At 42.1% G+C, this 22784-nt stretch overlaps 1 protein-coding gene across 2 annotated transcripts in view; it reads right to left on the bottom strand.

Moving 5' to 3' along the window:
* Positions 1–10773, bottom strand: part of TBC1D22A (TBC1 domain family member 22A) — a 446515-nt gene extending 435742 nt beyond the window's left edge. For both annotated transcript variants that reach the window (XM_054019874.1, XM_054019883.1), the window contains exon 1: positions 10546–10773. In XM_054019874.1, the coding sequence (XP_053875849.1) occupies positions 10546–10748 (203 nt within the window). In that variant the 5' untranslated portion in view covers positions 10749–10773. The remainder of the gene's footprint in view (positions 1–10545) is intronic.
* Between the last annotated feature and the right edge of the window lie 12011 nt (positions 10774–22784).

The raw sequence follows: 22784 nt of genomic DNA, 5'->3' as shown, positions 1-22784 counted from the left end.
AGTACAGCAAACAAAGATAAACACTCTAGTAAAAGGTACATTTACAAGTTGAGAAAACAAAGTAAAACTAAAAAGCAACAGAGGGTCCTGTGGCACCTGTGAGACTAACAGAAGTACTGGGAGCATAAGCTTTCGTGGGTAAGAACCTCACTTCTTCAGATGCAAGACTAAGACGCCTTGCCTGGCTATTTACTTACAAGTTTGAAATAGGAGAGACTTGTTTAGAAAGATGTGGAGAACCTGGATTGATGTCTGGTCCCTCTCAGTCCCGAGAGCGAACGAACTCCCAAACAAAGAGCACAAACAAAAACCTTTCCCCTCCACCCCCCCCCTCAAGATTTGAAAGTATCTTGTCCCCTTATTGGTCCTTTGGGTCAGATGCCAGCCAGGTTACCTGAGCTTCTTAACCCTTTACAGGGAAAAGGATTTTGGAGTTTCTGGCCAGGAGGGATTTTATAGTACTGTACACAGGACAGCTGTTACCCTTCCCTTTATAGTTATGACAACACGAATCAGACATCAAGAATTATAACATTCAAAAACCAGTCAGAGAACACTTCAATCTTGCTGGACACGGAATAACAGACTTAAAAGTGGCAATTCTTCAACAAAACAACTTCAAAAACAGACTCCAATGAGAAACTGCAGAACTGGAATTAATTTGCAAAAAGGACACCATAAAATTAGGCCTGAATAAAGACTGGGAGTGGATGGGTCACTACAAAAAGTAATTTTCCCTCTGCTGATACTCACACCTTCTTGTCAACTGTTGGAAATGGGCCACCTTGATTGCATTGGCTTCGTTAGCACTACAAAAGTAGTTTTCCTTCCCTTGGTATTCACCCCTTCTTGTCAACTATTGAGAATAGGCCACTTCCACCTTAACTGAATTGGCTCGTTAGCACTGACCACTTGGTAAGGCAACTCCCATCTTTTCATGTTCTAGAATAGATGTTCTGTTTACTGTATTTTTCACTCCATGCATGTGATGAAGTGGATTTTAGCCCACAAAAGCTTATGCCCAAATAAATTTGTTAGTCTCTAAGGTGCTCCTACGACTCCTTGTTGTTCTTCCCATCACAGGCATCCTCCCTTCATTCATCAAAAATTGTGTGGCCTCAAAGTCTTGCTCAACCAGCCACTGTTCTTAGATGCCCAAGTAGTGGCAGTAGTATGATGTGCCTTTTTCTACCTTCTCCTTGCTAGGAATATTCACCCCTTCCTATCAACCAAGAATCTGGTCACCATAATTCATTCAATTATCCCTTTCAGACAGAGACAACCGATACTCATTGATAGTGGGAGGTGTGGGAAAACAATTTAAAGGTTCAGCCATCCCCAGAACAGCTCAAGTCACACACACACACACTCTCAGTCTCCCCTCCAGGAAAGCAACGGCCTCTCCCTGCAGCTCCCAGCTGTTGCTCCTGCCTCTCCCTGCGGGATGCAGCTCATGGGCTGTGGCAGCTGCCGTGCAGGGAGGGGCAAGGCTGCACCATGTGACTGATCAGGTCCAGAAAACTCTGGCAGTGGAATGTGGTACTCTCCCCCACACCTAGCCTCTGCCTTCAGAGTAGATTACTATAATCCAGTGGATCTGGGGCTGAAGGTCAAAGTAATGTAGATGCTTCATTTTTGCAGAGTGTAGCAGTTCGCATTCTCAGCAAGAATGACCATCTCTATATGCAACCTTTCCTATCCAGCCATACAACTATTTCATCTAGCATCTCAAGTATTGCAGCAGCTTTTTCACTGGTTTTGACAAATACAATCTTCCCCACTGATATCCATTCAGAATGCTGCAGCAAAGATAGTTTTCTTAGCCTTTCACACTGCCCCGCTCTTTGCATTCCTTCATTGGCTGCCTCCTCTTCTCTATCATACTCATAGACTTTAAGGTCAGAAGGGACCATTATGATCATCTAGTCCGACCTCCCGCATGATGCAGGCCACAAAGCCGTCCCAACCCTTCCCCTTGACTCTGCTGTTGAAGTCCCCAAATCCTGTGGTTTAGAGACTCCAATTAGCAGAGAATCCTCCAGCTAGCGATCCCTGCCCCATGCTGTGGAGGAAGGCGAAAAAACCTCCAGGGCCTCTGCCAATCTACCCTGGAGGAAAATTCCTTCCCGACCCCAAATATGGCGATCAGTAGAACCCCGAGCATGTAGGCAAGATTCTCCAGCCAGACCCTCATTGGCCATTGTACTATTTACCAGCGATGGCATGCTGTTCCTTTGACTAAAATCATGTTATCCCATTAAACCATTCCCTCCATAAACTTATCTAGCTTAATCTTAAAACCAGACAGGTCCTTCGCCCCCACCGTTTCCCTCGGAAGGCTGTTCCAATATTTCACCCCTCTGACGGTCAGAAACCTTCATCTAATTTCAAGCCTAAACTTCCCCACGGCCAGTTTATATCCATTCGTTCTCGTGTCCACATTAGTACTGAGCTGGAATAATTCCTCTCCCTCCCTGGTATTTATCCCTCTGAATACCAAACACAAGCTATTGGTCTTCACTTTCAAGGCTGCCATGACCTATCCCCACCCTGCCTATCATTTCTCACTTCTGCCTCCAATTGGCCCATCACATCAGCTTTCATCACCCACTTGTTACATTTTCAAACAAACACATTCATGTTTTGTCCCATTCTTTGCCTCATACTTCAAGAAGATCCCCATAAACATCTGAAAAACTAACTAATTATCTTCCTTCAAAACTGTACTTTGCTGTGAGGCCTACAAAAAAAAACCTGACAATGGTTAGGCTGTTGGTGTGCAGACCACAACCTATCATGCTAACGGATACTTACTCATTCTCTCTTTGCAATTCCCAATCTGTCTGTATCTGTTATAACTAGTCTTATACACATATTGTTCACTCTTTGGGGAAAGGACTATATTTTTGACAACACCTAGCACAATGGGGTCCTGGTCCATGACTGCGACTTCTAGGTGCTACGATATTACTATAATAACTACATCACTCCTGTACTCTGCACTTTTTGTTGGCTCCCAGCCTCATCATCAAAACCACCAACAAGTCAGAGCTCATCGACAGCGTTCAGCTCTCCATCCACAAGTCCTTCTTAAAAGGCTTCTGCCCACGATAGACAAAAATAATGCATTATTAGTCACGGAGGCTTGGCTGTTGGATAAGTACTGTTACTCCTGCAACTGAGAGGGGAAGGGAAAGAATTGTTGCCTCACTGCTCCTTTGGTACAAATGACCAAAATGTGCAGAGAATAATATTTATTTTGATTCAGTGTTAAGGGTTGGGTAGAAATGGATTTTTTTTTTTATAACTTGTGAGCAGTGAAAAAATTTTAATACTCTTAACTATTATTTGTTTTCTTGCTCTTAAAAGAAAATCAGTACGATTGGCAGCACTTGTGCTCCATTCATTTTTCTCCACACCAACCTCTTACCATAACTTCTAAGCTAATAGTTTTGTTCATTGCCTGCTGATATTCTGGTCAACAGCAAGAGACACTGCCAAGGTCTGGACTCAGACATTAGATTGAACACCCAGACATGAAAACTAAAAAGAGACACATGCAGGCCAGTCCAGTGGAATTAATTGGCAGTGTCCTGCCTATGTATTGTGGGTTTCCAATCACAGACTCAATTCAAAGGTTGTTAGGAGCCAGGAATGCAGTATTTAGGGGGCAGATGTTCTATTGATGTAAGCTTTCATAGCTGTACTGAAGTCAATGGAGCAGTGACAAATTCACACCAGCTGCGGCCTTTCCCTTTAGTACCTGAAAAGGAGGGCTTGACATCATTCAGCAAAGTACTATGAACCATCAAATCATGGACAGACTCCAAACACCTAGGAACTGAAAAATAATGTAAAATAAAGCATGAAGAAGAGAAGGTTCCTCTTACCCAAAAAAACAAAAAAAAAAAAAAAAAAAAACAGAGTTCAACATGGTAAACAGTCAGTAGGTCCTGTACATCTTCTGAAGGGTAGTGTGTACTCTAATAATGATTGGATCTACAGATAAGTTTAGTATAGAATTATATTGAGTCTTCATACATTGAAGTACAAACAGTATGATGGCAATATGCTCCACCCAGAATAAATATGAGCATGCACATGGCAATTAGTAAAGGCATTCTCCCATCTGAATGATCATGGTGCCTTTTGGGCCCTCAGAAAAATACCATGTTTGTGGATACAGCTGGTGAAGAAAGAATTGTTCAGGGTTCACTTATTTCCCTGACAAGACAAGACACGAGTTTTCAAGTTCTTTAACACTGTGAATGGCTTTCCTTCTCATCCCCCAAGCAGATGGATCACCTCCCCTTTTATTATGGGATATCCCTGTGACAATTATGGTAATTGCTTGCATGGACAAGGAATAATTAGTTAAAAGCACATTAAATATATTTTCCAATGAAATTTAATAGTAGAAAAAAACAGAACTAGTAGCATGTGACCTTCAAGATCTGTGCACCTAGAGCTCCATAAACTCCCAGTATGCCACAGATCAATTTGGAACACAGGAATTGCTGGATGCTAGATCTGCCCAAGTTCCATCTATCTAGCATTTCATTTCCAACGGTGACCAGCACTTGATAGTTCAGAAGATGCAAGAAACCATCTAATGTCCTCTGGTAATGAGTTCCACAGCCAAAGTATGAATTGTATTAAGAAGTATTTTCTTTATTCAGTTTTAAATTAGACACCTTTCAATTTCGTTAAATTATCCCCTTGTTCTTCTGCTGTCAGGAAGGGAGAACTGATGCACCTATTCTGCCTTCTCTATACAATTCTTTATTTTGTACTTTTATCATGTCCCCTATGATTCACCTCCTTGCTTAGGTAAACAATTGCAGTCTTCTCAATCTCTCCTCGTATGAGAGTTTTTCCATACCCATAATCATTCTCATCACCCTTCTTTGGGTCCCTCTAATTCTAGAGTATCTTTTTTGAAATGTGGTGATGAAGCTGAAAACAATTTAAGCCAAATTAGCTGAGAGAAAAAAAATTAAAACAGAAAAATGTGAATTTTTAAAATAAATGAAAATAAAATAAAATAAACAAAAGGAGGGGAAAGCTGATAGCAAGGAATACAAGTTAGAAACTAGGAATTATAGAAAACTGATAAGGAAAGCAAAAGGACACAAGGCGGAATCTATGTTCAGCAGAGTTAAGGCCAATAAGAAGGAGTTTGGTGTATTAAGAACAAAAACGGATCCTGCCAATGTTTCACGATTAGATAGAAGCTGTAGGATTATCAATGACAATGCACAAAAGGCAAAAGCATTTAATAAATATTTCCTGTTTTGTATTGGGCACAAATCAGATGATATATTCACATATGATGATTATGATGAAAAAGAAGAAATACTTTCTACTCTAATAGTAACTCAGGAGGAAGTTAAACCAAAGCTACTGAAATTAGACATTTTAAAAATCAGAATCATCAATAGGCCAGAGGGGAACACTGATCATCTAATCTGACTTCCTCCATAACACAGGCCTAGGGTTGTGTAGTTAATCAGTCCAAAAATCATTAGTTAACTGACTGGTCCAATATTTGAAAGCACTAGTTTACTAGAAAAACACCAAAACAAAAGAGTAAAACTTTATGGTCTCCAATAGGTTTAGCTTTCTATAGATACCTTTGCCTAATTACAAAAATAAATAATGTGTCTTAATGGAGTTATTTTAACTCAGAAAAATGCAGAATAAAATTAAATGAAGTTATATAAAAAAGGAAAATGGCACCATGATGCAATCAGAAAGTTAGGTTACCACCTACATAAGGGCATTCTTGCAGGAACATTTGACAATATTTCACCACAATCAAATAATAAGCAGTCAATTGACCCGCTTGCCAAGCCTACTGACAGGCCGTAGAATTTCTCTGAATTAATTCCTGTTTGAATTAGAGCCTCTTGGAAAAAATCCAATCTGCATTTTAAAGATTTCCAGTGATGGAAAATCTACTACATCCCTTGGTAAGTTGTTCCAATGGTAACTACACTCTGTTAAATATGTTGTGCCTTATTTATAGTCTCAATTTGTCTAACGTCACCTTTCAGCCACTGGATCTTGTTATACCTTTACCTGTTAGACTGAACAGCCCTTTATTAAATTTTTGTTCCCCATATAGCTACTTACAAAGCGTAATCAAGTCATCCCTTTTTGTTAAATAGATTGAGCTCCTGGAATCTATCACTATAAGACATGCTTTATAATCCTTTAATCCTTCTCGTGGCTCTTCTCTGAACTTTCTCCAATATGTCAACACACTTCTTGAATTATGGACACCAGAACTGGACACTGTATTCCAGCAGCGCTTGCACCACTGCCAAATAGAACTGTGTACAACTCAATCCAGAGTTTTAAAATAACTGACTGAAGACCACTAATGTTTATTTTTAATAAGTTTTGGAACACTGGAGAAGTTCCAAAGTACTGAAAGAAGGATAAGATTGTGCCAATATTTTAAAAGTTAAGAATGAACTGGTAATTATAGGACTGTCGGCCTGATATCAATCCCAGGCAAAACAAGGTGGATAAAAATCAATTGTTAAAAAAAAAAAAAAAAAAATTTTTAATTTACATTAAATACCTTTTTTTTTTTTAATAAACTAATTTAAAATTAAATTTGAAATTGACAACCTGTTAAGGCCTAAACTTACTGTAATCTGTTAAAAACATTGAAATTAAATACAAAAATAATATTAAACACTACATGTTTGCAACCAAGTTTTAAAGAAAATCAAAGCACTGAATTCGTAAAAGTAACTGGCTAAGCACCTGGAACCAGAATTTGTTGAAGTACTAAACCAGATTTTGACAGCAGTAGTCTCGTCTGCAAGTGCAGAGAAAATATTTTCATTTCAGTTTATTCAACTAGTTCAGTACAATGACTAGTGCAGTTCAAAGTTAAGAAACCAACTGGGAGCTGAAAAAGCAGGAAAGCTTGTTATCCTCTTCCCATCTCTAGGTGTGAGAGAATGACATCTAAAATCTTGAAGTACATGGTAACCAGAAACTATCAATTCAGTTCACTAAGTACAGATAACACTTCCTTGTTTAGTAAGCCAATTGGTTTTAATTGCAAAACATGTTTTGATACATTTAAAAAAAAAAAAAAAAAAAAGTTTATCCAACACACTTAAGGTAGGTGTTTTTTAAAAGCTGGTTTTGTGCAGCACTGACCCCGGAGTGCGCCAAGGGCTGGTTTTGTTCAACATCTTTATTAATGATCTGGGTGATGGGATTAATTGCTCCCTCAGCAAGTTTGCAGACGACAGTAAGATGAGGGGAGAGGTAGATACGCTGGAGGGTAGAGATAGGATCCAGAGTGACCTAGACAAATTGGAGGATCAGGCCAAAAGAAATCTGATGAGATTCAACAAGGACAAGTGCAGAGTTCTGCACTTAGGAAGGAAGAATCCCATGCACCGCTACAGGCTGGGGACCGACTGGCTAAGCAGCAGTTCTGCAGAAAAGGACCTGGGGATTACAGTGGACGAGAAGCTGGATAGGAGTCAGCAGTGTGCCCTCGTTGCCAAGAAGGCCAACAGCATATTGGTAGGAGCATTGCCAGCAGATAGAGGGAAGTGATTATTCCCCTCTATTCGACGCTGGTGAGGCCACACCTGGAGTATTACATCCAGTTTTGGTTCCCCCGCTACAGAAGGGATGTGGACAAATTGGAGACAGTCCAACGGAAGGCAATGGAAATGATAAGGGGGCTGGGGCACATGACTTACGAAGAGAGGCTGAGGGAACTGGGCATATTTAGTCTGCAGAATAGAAGAGTGAGGGGAGATTTGATAGCAGTCTTCAACTACCTGAAGGGGGGTTCCATAGAGGATGGAGCTAGGCTGTTCTCAGTGGTGGCAGATGACAGAACAAGAAGCAATGGTCTCAAGTTGCAGTGGGGGAGGTCTAGGTTGGATATTAGGAAACACTATTTCTCTAGGAGGGTGGTGAAGCACTGGAATGAGTTACCTAGGGAGGTGGTGGAATCTCTATCCTTAGAGGTTTTTAAGGCCCGGCTTGACAAAGCCTTGGCTGGGATGATTTAGTTGGTGTTGGTCCTGCTTTGAGCAGGGGATTGGACTAGATGACCTCCTGAGGTCTCTTCCAACCCTAATATTCTATGATTCTATAACTGAATATTTATCCAAATAGACAAACCATTAGTAAAAATTAATCTAGAAAAAAATGCATCACTATTTTCAAACATAATAGAAAATGTAAAAATTAAGAATCTGAATAAATGTAAGTTAAGCTATACTATTGCTTAAATAGATGTGTATAGATATAGTGTATCCTCCTGGTTAGCAAAAAGCAGCACCAATTTAGTAAAGGCTATATTTAACATGTTTTAATGGTTATCATCCAATGAGTGTCAGCCTTTATTTAAGAAAATAACTAAAAAGTACAAATGTGAAACACAATTAAAGTTGATGATTTAAATCAAGGTTTTTTGCTTGCTGATTTAAACCATGATTAAAAATTGGTGTTTAAATTGCTCTGATTTAAAAATCAAGCCACCCTGAACTAACAGAGAGGAAATATAATTAATGCCAATCAACAGGGTTTTATGGAAAATAGATCTTGTCAAACTAATCTCATATCTTTTTTGATTAGATTACAATTTTGGTTGATGAAGGTACTAGTGTTGACATAATATACAGAGGCTGCGTCTACACTACAGTGGTACAGCTGCATAGACACTAAAACTTCCATTACTATAGTAAATCAACCTTGCCGAGAAGTAGTAGCTTGGTCAACAGAATTCTTTTTCTACCTAATGCGGTCTACATGGGACATAGGTCATCTTAACTACATCTCTCAGAGACATGAATTTTTCCACACCCTCTCAGCAATGTAGCTGGCTTGACCCAACTTTCTAGTGTAGACCAGCCCTTAGACCAGTGGTTCTCAAACTTTTGTACTGGTGACCCCTTTCACATAGCAAGCCTCTGATGTGATGCCCCCTTATAAATTAAAAACAGTTTTTTATATATTTAACACCATTATAAATGCTGGAGGTGAAGAGGAGTTTGGGGTGGAGGCTGTCAGCTCGCAATCCCCCATGTAATAACCTCACGACCCCCTGAGGGGTCCTGACCCCTAGTTTGAGAACCCCTGCCTTAGACTTCTGTAAGACATTTTATTTGACTTTTTCTAAAAGTTATGCTCTAGTTAAAAGAGGAATTAATTCAAGTAAATCCTATGGGCTAATATATGCAGGAGATCAGACTAGATGATCACAGTAGTCTCCGCTGTTTCTACAATCTATGAATTACTGCACACAGTGTAATGAATGTCAACTAGTTCTCCTCTGTTCACTACTTGATTGACACATACACACAAAGATTTCTAACTGAAACCTACTTAGATGAGCTGCTCAAGTAACTCAATGATTTGGCACATAAAAATTGTTAGTTCAACAACAAGAAAAGCTACAGAGAAAAATTGAAAGACATCCTGGCACACTTGACAGCAAGGAGCAAAGAACTCTTTGCTATGGCTACCACCCAAACTGAAATTGACAAGAATCTATTCAGAAAGACAAGGTGGGGGAAATAATATTTTTTATTGTACTAACTTCTGTTGTTGAGAGACACACACTTTCTAGCTTACAAACAGCTCTTTTTCAGGTTTGGGAAACTTAGGCCTAGTCTACACTGCGGGTGGGAAATTGATCTAAGTTACGCAACTTCAGCTATGTGAATAACGTAGCTGAAGTCGACATACTTAGATCTACTTACCACAGTGTCGTCACTATGGTAGGGTGACTGCTGACGTTCCCCATCGACTCCGGCTACGCTTCGAGAGTGCTCTATTTATCACGTCTTCACTAGACGTGATAAATCAACCCCCGCTGGATCAATCGCTCTGGAGGTAAGTGTAGACATGCCCTTATTCAGAGTGTCAAAGAAAAGGGTGGGCATGGCTGCAACACTGCATACCTTAGAATATGTGTTATCTACTTATGCTAAACAATCTGTTCCACCTCCTATTTAACTGTGACATTCTGAGCAAGTTTCCCAGAGCAAAAGAAAAGCTCTGTGTAAGCTCCAAAGCTTGTCTCTCTCACCAACATAAATTAATCCAATAAAATATATTACCTGGCTCACCCACATCCTTCAAGTCATAGGGAGCATAGAAGTATTTTTGGTTTACTGTACATCATTCAAGCCAAGCAGCAGAGGACAGCGCTCATGCTCTACAGCTGTCCCTCACAGAAGCACAGTGCAACTTCCAGAGGCTAGTCAGTTTCACGGCTGTTGCTACAACTGCTGTCAAACGTTAGCTGTTCTCCACCCCTGTGTGCGACAGCGCCGGACCCCAGACCCTCCTCCCGAGGCCACGGGGGCGCGGCGCAGAGCCGCCCTCAGCACCGGGTGAAGGGACCATCCTGCCCCAACATACACCCCACGCTGACAAGTGACCCCGCCGCCTTCCAGCACCCCCAACCCGCCACGAACCCCACATAGCCCGGACGGAGCCAGACGCCCCACTGCCACCCTCCCGACAGGCCAGTCTCCTTCACACACTCACCTCCCCGGCACCTTCGAGCCGCTCCGCTTCCAGAACTGCTTCCTGCCTCCGTCGTTCGCCATGGCTCTCGTCACCTCATCCCCTTCGCCGGAGCGCGGCGCCTCCCCCCGTCCGCCTGCTCGGTTCCCCACGGCACGGCACGGCCCGGCCCGCTCTGCCCGGCCCAATTCCTGGGAGTTTACTCCATCCCAACCGCTTCCCATTTACTAGGCGCAGAGCGCTGCCATATTGACACCGGGCAAAAAGCTCTATCCCCATTGGCCGGCGGTGTCCCCTACCAATCAGAAGTAAGTTTACTGACGGTTGGGTCAGAGTCACCCAATCAGGGCCGCTCGAGTCGGGGTCTGGCGGCTGGGAGCAGCTGGCAAAGGGAGGTGGGGAGCGAGAGCCAGAGCAGCCCCGGCCCCGCCTGTCGCCACGCCCCCTCCCTAAAGTCCCGCCCACCTGCCAACCGTGGTTTTCCTCCTTTAATGTCTCGCAACTCCCTTCTCGCTGCCCCCTCTCGTGTGTGCGGGGGGGCTCTGCTGTATAGATAGGCTCCAGGGGCACTGTACAGACAGACTCGGGGGGTGAGGAGGGCGCTTTACAGATGGTCTACAGGGGACTTGTTGGTCTAGCCTACCAGGACCTTTCCCCACCACCATTTGGAGCGGGTTAGGGTACTAACACCAGGGTTACCATACGTCCGGTTTTTCCCGGACATGTCCGGCTTTTCGGCAATCAAACCCCCGTCCGGGAGGAATTGCCAAAAAGCCGAACATGTCTGGGAAAATGCCGGCCGGGCACTTCCCCTCCCGCGGCGGCTCTGCTCCTCCCCTGACTCTTCGGCTCTGTTTAAGAGCCGGGCTGCCTGAGTGCTACCGGCTTCGGGCAGCCCCCATGCCTCCGGACCCTGCACCGCCAGAGCCCGGGAGGGGAAGTGCCCGGCTGGGGACGCAGGGTCCGGAGGCAAGGGGGCTGCCCGAAGTCCAAGCGCTACCGGCTTCACGGTTTGCCGGGCAGCCTCCAGACCCTGCGCCCCCGGCTGGGCGCTTCCCCTCCCGGCCTCCAGCTGCGCTGGGGAAGCGCCGGCCGGGGGCGCAGGGTCTGGGGGCTGCCCAGCAAACCGTGAAGCCGGTAGCGCTCGGGCAGCCCTTTCCTCGTGGCTGGGAGTGGGAGGGAGGAGGGGCGGAGTTAGGGCGGGGAAGGGGTGGAGTTGGGGCGGGACTAGGGGTGGGAAATGGGCGGGGCCAGGACCCCGTGGAGGGTCCTCTTTTTTTATTTGTTAAGTTTGGTAACCCTAACTAACACTAGGGTTAGCAGATAGCAACATGGGACAGGGGGTGGGGCATAATGGGCACCTATATAAGAAAAAGTCCGAAAAAACGGGACTGTCCCTTTAAAAATGGGACATCTGGTCACCCTAAATAACACCAGTGAGTCTCCTAGGACAAGTCAACATTAAAAAATTAGGTTGACTTAAGTCAAGATATAGCCACCACTGTAATTAAATTGATTTTTCATGTTGATGCTACACTCCTGTCAGCGGTACGTATCCTCACCAGGAACACTACTACCGATTTAACCGACAGCATGAGACACAAACAGCCCAGCGCTGTCAGCCCCTGCGGCAGGGCTGTGCCTGTCAGCCTGGTGAGGCTCCGGCCTGTCAGCCAGAACTGTCAACACAGTGTCTACACTGACGCTGCATCAATCTCAGTACATCGGCCTAAGCGCTATGCTATGGCTCTTGCAGAGGTGGAGTTATTAGGTCAGTGTAGAGGGCGACTTACATTGGCAGGAGCAACAATGTAGTGTAAATGGTTACAGAATTAGGTAGCCATAGCTACATTGCTCTGAACTGTGAAAAATTTCACACCATCTACAATGTAGTTGGGTCAACCTTCCCTCATTGTGGATGGAAGAATTCTTCCATTGATCTACCTCGCACCTCTCAAAGGGGTGACTTTACTACAATGACAGAAAAACCCTTTCCGTCACCATAGTGCTACAGCAGCATAACTGCAGCAGTTTTATTTAGATGGGGAAGGGGTTGGTTGGTTAGTTAGTTAGTTTTTGTTTTGGTTTGTTTGATTGCTAACTCCATATTCCCTCTCCATTGAATTGGTCTAAATAAAGTATGATCTAATTTAGTCTGCATCCTAACAATCATTTCTGAAGGCATATCTTCTAATTTGAAAGGAAGGATCCCATGATGAAGATTGTGGAAGATATGAGGACAGATTTTGACCAGAGTAACTGATACAGTTTTGAAACAAAATGCTATTATAAGGTAGCTTTTCCAGTTTGTAATTCTTCCCTATTTCTTAAAACCTCAGAGCAAAATTACCTATCAGATTATTCTTTTATAGGAAATACTTCCAAAGGTAGGCTTTTTCGTGGTAATTATGTGGTGCTTATCACCTCTTAAAGTTAGGCACAAGGCCATGGATCCACAAAGGGACTTAAGTGATGCACTACCTAACTTTTAGGTGCCTAAGAACTCACGGAAACAACAGTGGGATCCACAAAGCCGGAGTTAGGCTCCCTATACAACACATGGGGAGAGATAGGCTTCTAATAATGTGATCCACAAAAGCGAGAAGGGTAGGCTTAGGCTAGGGACCTGCCTAAGTTAGCCAATGGAAGATGCCAATGACAGAGGCGTGACCTAAGTCCTGCCCCTTTCTTGGAATGAGGCACCTAAGTCTGGGTGCCTAAATTCTGCTCTCTGTCCATAGCTGTGAACCCCGCTCCTGGAGTCAGCTGGCTTCAGCATCTAAGCTATTTCTTGCAAGAATGAATTAGGTGCCTGTCTAACGCCACACAAAACAGCCAGAGGAGGAGGTGGTGCTACATTCCTTATAACTTTTAGCCCAGTGATTAGAGCACTCACCTGGGATGTGGGAGACTCTGGTTCAATTTCCCCCTCTGCCTGATAGAAAAAAGGTCTTTCAAGCCTCTTAGGAGAGTGCTTGACCCACTGGGCTAGAGAATATTTTGATGGGGGTTTCCCTCAGTCTCTCCTGTTGAAACAGTTTCACTTTGGATATATAATTAGGGAGTTATGAGAGCAAGGGGACTGGAGTCGGCAGGAGTTAATTGGAACTGGAGCAGCAAAACAAAGAAAACAAATGCCTCATTTTCCAGCTTTGTGGGTGAGAGAACTATAAGTGAAGATTAGAATGCTGGACACTGACGGCCTTAAGCCAACTGCCTCAGGAATCTGCCAAGAACTTTGCTGAAAGTATGTTCCTCATCTTAGCAACGGAGCTAAAACTTATCACACATCTGCTCATCTTTATTTGAATGAAGCTCCTTCTGATCTGACAGCTCAGGCATTGTCAGTTTCATCCAGAACAATTTACAAACTTGGAACATAATCTTGTAAACCCTTAATCATTTGATCAATCCCATTGAAGACAATGGGACTATTTGCATGACTATGGACCAATTTTCTGGTAAGAGTTTCAGGAGTCCATACTTATAAAGGAAGTTGAATCCCCCCATTTGAAATGCAGTGTTTGAGTACAATACCATAATGCAGTTTATGATACAGTTCTACTTAAAATTTGTCTTTTAATAAGTCATACATATGCAGAAATGGCTCTGTGATGGGTTTGGTCACAGAGACCCCCTTGGGACTGTCACCTGACATGCTGAAACTACCTCTAAGCCTGTTTTTCCTGTCAGCTTGGGACTCGAGAACCCTGTCTTGTTGAGCCAGACACACAAGCCTACTGCAACACAAACCCAGGATCTGAACCACGTCCCCAAAGCTGCAGGCTTTAGCTGAAAACCACTCAGCAAGTACTCCTGTCTCCAGCACCCAGACACACAGCTCCTAAGAGGATCCAAACCCCAAATAAATCTGTTTTACTCTGTATAAAGCTTATACAGGATAAACTCATAAAATGTCCGCCCTCTACAACACTGATAGAGAGAGATGCACAGCTGTTTGCTCCCCCAGGTATTAATCACTTACTCTGAGTTCAATAATAAACAAAAGTGATTTTATTAAGAATAAAAAGTAGGATTTAAGTGGTTCCAAGTAATAACAGACAGAACAAAGTAAGTTACCAAGCAAAATAAAAGAAAATATGCAAGGCTAACTTAATACACTGAAGGTCTAGTTACAAATACTAACTTCTCACCCTAGATGTTATCTTAGGTACAATCCTTTTCAGACCAACGCTGTAGTTTATGGCCTGGGTCCAGCAATCACTCACACCCCCGTAGTTACAGTCCTTTGTTCCAGTTTCTTTCAGACATCTCTTTGGGGTGGAGAGGCCATCTCTTGAGCCAGCTGAAGACAAATGGAGAGGCCTCTAGGGCCTTTTATATGCTCTCTCTTGTGGGTGGAAACCCTTTGTTCTTCTGTGCAAAATGACAGCAACAAAATGGAGTTTGTAGCCACCTGGGGAAGTCATGTATTCATAAATGATTCAGCTTTTTGCAGGCCGACATCACTGTTTACATATTAGTTTGAATGTTCCCAGCAAAGCTCAGATGTGGATTGGTGTCTGCAAAAGTCCACTGTTAGTTAAGTACTCCCAATTACTTGAATAACCCCTTCACCCTATGTTAACCAAATCTGCCTTATATGCTTCCTACAGCAAACACTTTAAATACAAGTATAGAGCCAATGTTCATAACTTCAGATCTAAAAATGATACATGCATATGAATAGGATGAATATATTCAGTAGAACATAACCTTTGCAAAGATGTTACATGGCATATGTATCATAAACATATTCCAGTTATTTCATATTTACATTCATAAGCATATTTCTATAAAGCATTATGGGGTGCAACATCACACCCTCCTCCTGAACTTACTTATATTCAGTAGATCATAACCTTTGCAAAGATATGTTATATGGCATATCTAGCTGTAACAATGCTCCCTCTGGTGGGACACTACTAAGAGTATCAATTTAAGACAAATGGCTTAGAGCAGGACAGTTACAGCCCAAGGCTGGGGTTACCTTTACTATTAAAGCACACCAAACCAGCCAAACAGAGAGGACTTCGGTTCTAACCCACTGGCTAACCAGAAGTTATACAAGCAATTTCCTCAGATACTCCAGTTTCCTAATATCACCACCAGCAGCCACTCCTTATGGGGATGAATGGTTATGAAAACCAATACCCCAGTAAAAGAAAAAAGGTTCTCCCAATCCTAAAGGACCAAGCCCTAGACCCAGGTCAATATACAAATCAGATATTACCCACAAATCATGCTGTTGTCAATCCTTTAGAACCTAAAATCTAAAAGTTGATTAATAAAAAGAAAGAAATACAGATGAGAGTTGAAATTGGTTAAATGGAATCAATTACATACAGTAATGGCAAAGTTCTTGGTTCAGGCTCCTAGCAGTGATGAAATAAACTGTAGGTTCAAATCAAATCTCTGGAGTACATCTACAGCTTGGATGGGTCATTCAGTCCTTTGTTCAGAGCTTCAGTGTAGCAAAGTTCCTCCAGAGGTAAGAAGCAGGGTTGAAGACAAGATGGAGGAGATGCATCTGCCTTTTATAGTCCTTTTGCCAGGTGGCTTGTGCTTCCTTTGTTCCAAAAACAAGCTACCCAGCACATAGCATGGAAAAACCTTAGAGTTCTGTCCATAGGCATGTCCCTGCATGCCTTGCTGAGTCACAAGGTGTATCTGCCTTCTCTCAATGGGTCAATTGTATATCTGATGGTCCTTAATGGGCCATCAAGCAGGCTAGGCAGTGCTGACACCAGATTGTCTGGGGTTTCACCCAGAAGCATAGCCCAAGTTTGAAATACAGACAGTATAGAGCCAATACTTATAACTTTAAACACAAAAATGATACATGCATACAGATAGCATAATCATAACCAGCAAATCATAACTTTGTCATAGACACCTTACTTAAGCTCCTTTGTACAAGATTTGGGGCCACTATATGACCTTAGTTGCAACACTGATATATACGATCATAGTTTATGTCAATAACGTCACACTAGCATAAAGCATATTCCAGTTATGTCATATTTACACTCATAAGCGTATTTCCATAAACATATAGAGTGCAACATCACAGACTCCTCACCCAACTCCAATATTCTGTATAAACAGACTGAATACTACATATTTGGGGGGAAAGTGAGTAGTTAAGCATGTTGATGTTTGTATATACAAACACCCATTTCATCACTGTACTGGAAAATATAGTTGAACTTAAGCTTTCTTCAAGTCCCATAGAAAATTAACAGCCCCAATTGTTGTATGTGTTAATCAGTGTGTACCTGAAAAAATTACATGCCTTCTAAGAGAAAAGAATCAGTCCACACTTACTGAAAAAAAATTCCTTCCAGCTGCTGTTCAGAAGAGTGCTACAAGACACATACATAACCTCATGAGCAGAGGGTGGCGAGGATACTCTCCCACATTATGACCCGCAAAAAAAAAAAATAATAATAATAATAATAATAAAATCTCAAAGAGGCAGAGGTTCACAGATTTGCAAACCTCAAAACCTGCATTATGCTTTAAACCACCTCATCACATACCAGGTTTTTGAACATTAAAAAGTTAACTGCAAAGGAACACTGAAGCTTATTAACCTGTATGTGTGCCAGTATGCCCTCACTGACTAGGCTCAAAGACTCACTCACCCCTGAACAAGTAAAAATTAACCTTGACCTTTTAGGCTAAACAGAGTCATGTGACTGGCTCCATCTTTGTTGTTACATAACAGATAACAAAACTCCAGTGGGGCATGGTGCTGGCACATAGGGTCTCAGGTATGTGGTGTGATTTTTCAGAATCTCTTTTGGGAAAAGTCATGTATGTGAAATAGCTGGTACTTATGACTATGCTATTTCTATGCATGTATATTCATCTTGGTATCTGAAGTTATGAATATTAGCTATGTTTACTACATGTTTGCTCCTGTGGTAACGCCCACAAGGTATTTAGCCAGCACATGAAGGGACAAGTCAAGTTGAATGTCCCATTAAGGACCACTGAGCTCACAATGGACCCTGGAAAACTCCTATCTACACTTAATGGACTCTTCCTGTGAATGTTTTAACTACAATATGGGTGAGGATGATAGACATGTAACTTGCCCATGTGACTCCAAACACCATCTTTTACAGTGAGAACACATTTCCCTTCACTTAGCAGAAGCTAAAAAGCCCTGGAAACATCTCCGTTTTGCTTATCTCCATGTTTAATAGATGCAGTTCTAAAATTTTAGACAGGTAAGGGAGGTGTTGGAGGGGACGGGGAGAGTGTGGGGGTCCTGGGTTGGGGGTGGGATGGGGAGGAGTCACATGGAGGGTTACATGGGGAGGTCACGTGCCCCCACTTGTGTCCCTCCCATGAGTGCAAGAAATAATTTCTACTTGCACCACTGGGAGTTGGAGTCTCCGACCTGCCACATTAGTGCCTTAACCACCATGCTATAGAGCAGGGGTAGGCAACCTATGGCACGCGTGCTGCCTTCGGCACACGAGCTGATTTTCAATGACTCTCGCACTGCCCGGGTCCTGGCCACCGGTCCAGGGGGCTCTGCATTTTAATTTAATTTTAAATGAAGCTTCTTAAACATTTTAAAAACCTTATTTACTTTACATACAACAATAGTTTAGTTATATATTATAGACTTATAGAAAGAGACCTTCTAAAAACGTTAAAACTTATTACTGGCACGCGAAACCTTAAATTAGAGTGAATAAATGAAGACTCGGCACACCACTTCTGAAAGGTTGCCGACCCCTGCTATAGAGTCTCTCTCTCTCTCTTCTCTTTTCCCTACCCCCACCAACTACCTTTAGCTTGTGAGATTTAACAAGCTGCTAGTCCAAGAAGAGTGGCTGCAGGCAAAAGTTTGACCTTTTCCGTTCCCTGATTATTAAGTGTAGTATTTTGTTTTGTACTTATGTCCTTTAAGTAAGATACTTTTTACAGGTTCTGGATCTATAAGCACATTGTGATATTTTGTGACCTTGAGTATCAGCAGTTTTACACAGGATGTACAAGGGGCTTAATGAAATATGAACTGCCTCCACTAACTAAAGTGAAAATAAAACCTGTGAGTGAGTGACAAGGTCATGAGAAAATCTTTGCTGAGTCTTAACTTAGATAAATTTAAATTAGATCCATAGTTGTCAGTATCCATTTATATCTTATGCACAACTTTTGACTGTAACACAATAAAAGAATGATAAATGAAATAGCTATAAAAAGAATATACTCTCATTAGTAGCAACACAGATTTTTTAAGATATATTTTTGTGTTTTGACTTGCAATATTTGTTTTAAAGAAGGGAGCCTGTCAATGAGTTTGAGGTAAAGTTCCCCGAATTCTTTGAAAAGCTTGACCTAAATTCTGACCAAAGACCCCCTAACTATTGGGACAGTCCAGAGCAGCTATAGGGAACGTCTACAGAAATTTAATTAAATTAAAAAAAAATGGAGAATTTTACTCAATTAAATATTAAAGTGCATAATATTCTGTATAATGTTCATTGTATTATTTCAAATATTAATTCAATATATTTTATATTGTGCATAATTTTCAATGTGCTGCAGAATTTTGTACTGAAAACTCATAAGTAAGGTTAAGATTTTGTCATGGTTATTTTTAGTAAAAGTCATGCACAGCTCACGACTCCCATGAATTTTTATTTATTGCCCATTACCTGTGCGTGACTTTTACTAAAAATAATGGGGGGGGAGGGCTGACAGCCGGAGCCCCATGCGGGGGGCCTGAGAACCCGAGCCCCAATGCCACGGGTGGGCACAGCCTGGATCCAGCCTTGGCCGCAGTCATGGGGCAGGGGCACACAGCCCCAGCTCCAGTCCTGGCTGCAGCCACTGACAGCTGAAGCTGAAGAAGTCATGGAGATTCAGTAAAGTCATGGAATCCATGACTTCCGTGACCTCTATGACTAAATCGTATCCTTATTCATAAATAACTGCTGCACCGATTTGTTCCACTGACTGTTCCAAGCAGTTCTGTCCTACAAATGGATCTACATCTGTAGCACGAGGGACAGGGACTATGCCTTCATACAATCAATGTGGATGCCATGGTGGAGAGGCACCAGCTTTCCTATGAGCCACTGCTGGGTAGACTCTAGTTAGAATCACCTAGACTTGGGCTTCATCTCCATCTGGAGATTAGGAACCACATTTCATTATTTCCATTCATTTATTAAATAATGTTTATAAAAGTAATTTTGGTTGTATTTCCCCCCTTGTTCTGTGCTTTATTTTATATCTGAACTCATTGTTTTATTTTGTGTTGCCTAGACTCAAGAAATGGGAGTGGTGCAGACAAGAATTAGAAAGGGGGACATCCTTCCAGCCCCCTTCATGCAGCCTGCTTGCATTGTTCCTGTTCTTCTCCATTTAAGAGAGTGGTGCCACCATAGGATATACAGCTCCTTGATAGGAATAGATGAGATAAGTGCTGGAGCACCATGAAACAGTAAGTGGACAACCAGGATTTACTTGGGGGTAGGGAGTCTGTGTGTACCTTTTAATTAATGTCCCTTTTGCAGTTTTTTGTCAGAGCTCAGGCATGTAAGAGACACCTGAGACAGCACACAGCTTCTCCCGGCAACCCTGCGTGGGGTGAGCACAATGGGGACACAGAGTACTGTACCCAGGGCCCACTCTAAATGCAGGAAAATTGTGCGATTCCATCCCTGGAAAGGTAAAGGTAGGGGGCCTGAGGGGTACACTCAGACACCATAGGGGGGTCAGAGGTGTAGTTAGCCTTCTAACCATGACAGTTGTCTCAGAGTATTAAATCTGAATGCAGCTGATGAGTGGCTTCACAGGTGACTGAGCCAGCACTCTGAGATGACAGAGCCAGCACTATGGAGCAGGAAGGAGGGTTGTGCTGTGGGATTATACTGAAAGAATTCAAATTACACAGTGCATATGCAATGCTGTCCTTTCATCTGTCCATGCCACCACAGCCCCAGTGCAGACTGGCAAGCCTTGTAAGTGTAGTTACAATGGTGATGCAAATGTCTGTCCTCTCAGACAAGATATTTTGCATGCTATAAGCATGCCAGTAGCTTAGAATGATGCTTTCAATAACAAAATGCTGTAAAAGTGAGGTCTTAAGAGCTTTCCTCACCCAACCTCAAATGTCTTCTGCTATGTGCTACCATTGCAGAGCTTCCCACTAGGAGCACACTAAATAGAATTTCACAGGGCTACAGAAGTTAGCCGTAGAGATGGAGGAAATTAAGAGGAGGGTGTTTGGTGGAAGACTGGTTGAGGAGCATCTGCTGAGGAGGATATACTGAGGGAAGTAAATTTGGGGTGGGAGCAACCTGAACGTGCTGTAAGATGAGGAGAATCACACTGGAAAAGAAGTATACAGTTGCTGGCCAGGAATCAGCCATGAGAAAGGAATTCATGGGAATAATTTATAAACAGAATTTATTTTAAAAATATCAGACATGGCCTTCTCAAAATTTAATTAACAATGACACATTAAATAATATTCTACACTTAGTGACCTCTCTAAAAAATACATAGCAACTGTTTAGTTTTACCCAGTGAATTAATGAAAGCAAGTGAATGTAAAAAATGTGTAGACTTCCACAGTAATACATGAGTTGGGGCACGTGAACTGGCAAGTACTTGGATATTTATCTATTCACACACTCACACACTGAAAAATGCTATTACTCTCTCATTTAAAAAAAAAAAAAAAAAAAAAGACACAAAAAGCCAAAATGAATTCAAAAGTTTTCACTCGTTTCTGAAGTATTATTAACAAAGCCAAGTTTTAAAGAAAATATGTATGTTGACCTTTTCTCTTAAAAAATATATTTTACATGACAAATATAGCTATAGCTTTAACATTAACATGATACAAGAGATATAAGACCTAATCCTCCAGACACCTATGCACATGCTTAATTTTGTGTGTGTGTAAAATATATTAGATATATAATATATAAAATCTTATAGACTAGAATACAAATAGCCCCATTGACTTAAATGGAATAATTCAGATGCATAGGTATTTACAAGATTAGTGCCTAAAATTGTTGATATAAGATTGGCATATAGCAATACTTCCAAAATTTAAATGCTTGAAAACAGAAAGAACAATCTGTTTTCTTAAAGTCCAAGTACTGCTAAGATTGTTTATCTTGATCCTAAAGAAAATTTTTAATTAAAATGGAATATGAAATAATTTTTTATTTAAAATGAAAATATGCATGAGTTTTCTAAATAAACCATACCTTTTCATCTTTCTAATAGTACAAGACCCTCTTTTTTTGCAGTATAATACACAATACTTGGATTTTATTTATGCTTCTGGAACCAGTATAAATTAGTATTTTGTGTAATAAGTGGAAGTTTAAAAATTTGGCACAGAAGAAAGAAGAAGTTGTTCTGCCAGGAGCCTGGCTGTCATTAGCTACATATTTTAATAAGTGCTTCATAGGAGCTTTGATATGGCTTGTGACAAAGTTCCTCCTCTATCTTGGTGGGTCCTGCGCTTATTGGTAGATTTTTTTGCCTCAGAGATTCACCATGTGGGTTGGGGAACAGCCCAGAGACCTTCCCCTCTGGAAGAACCCACAGTCCAAGTCAATTGGGAGGTTGGGGGGGAACCTAGGCCCGCCCTCTACTCCGGGTTCCAGCCCAGGGCCCTGTGGACTGCAGCTGTCTATAGTGCCTCCTGTAACAGCTGCATAACAGCTACAACTCCCTGGGCTACTTTCCCATGGCCTCCTCCAAACACCTTCCTTATTCTCACCAAAGGACCTTCCTTCTGGTGTCTGATCATGCTTGTGCTCCTCAGTCCTCCAGCTCACTTTCACACTCCTTGCACCTCCTGCTCCCAACTCCTCACACTCACACCACAAACTGAAGTGAGCTCCTTTTAAAACCCAGGTGCCCTGATTAGCCTGCCTTAATTGATTCTAGCAGCTTCTTCTTAATTGGCTCCAGGTGTCCTAATTAGCCTGCCTGCCTGAACTGGTTCTAGCAGGTTTCAGAGTAGCAGCCGTGTTAGTCTATATCCGTAAAAAGAACAGGAGTACTTGTGACACCTTAGAGACTAACAAATGTATTAGAGCATAAGCTTTCGTGGACTACAGCCCACTTCTTCGGATGCATACAGAGTGGAATAAATATTGAGGAGATATATATACACACATACAGAGAGCATGAACAGGTGGGAGTTGTCTTACCAACTCTGAGAGGCCAATTCAAAAGTTTTTTTTCTCTTACTTAATTGG

The sequence above is a fragment of the Malaclemys terrapin genome, chromosome 1, assembly GCF_027887155.1.
Source record: "Malaclemys terrapin pileata isolate rMalTer1 chromosome 1, rMalTer1.hap1, whole genome shotgun sequence".
NCBI lineage: Eukaryota > Metazoa > Chordata > Testudines > Emydidae > Malaclemys > Malaclemys terrapin.
This window is presented reverse-complemented; position numbering and strand designations above follow the sequence as displayed.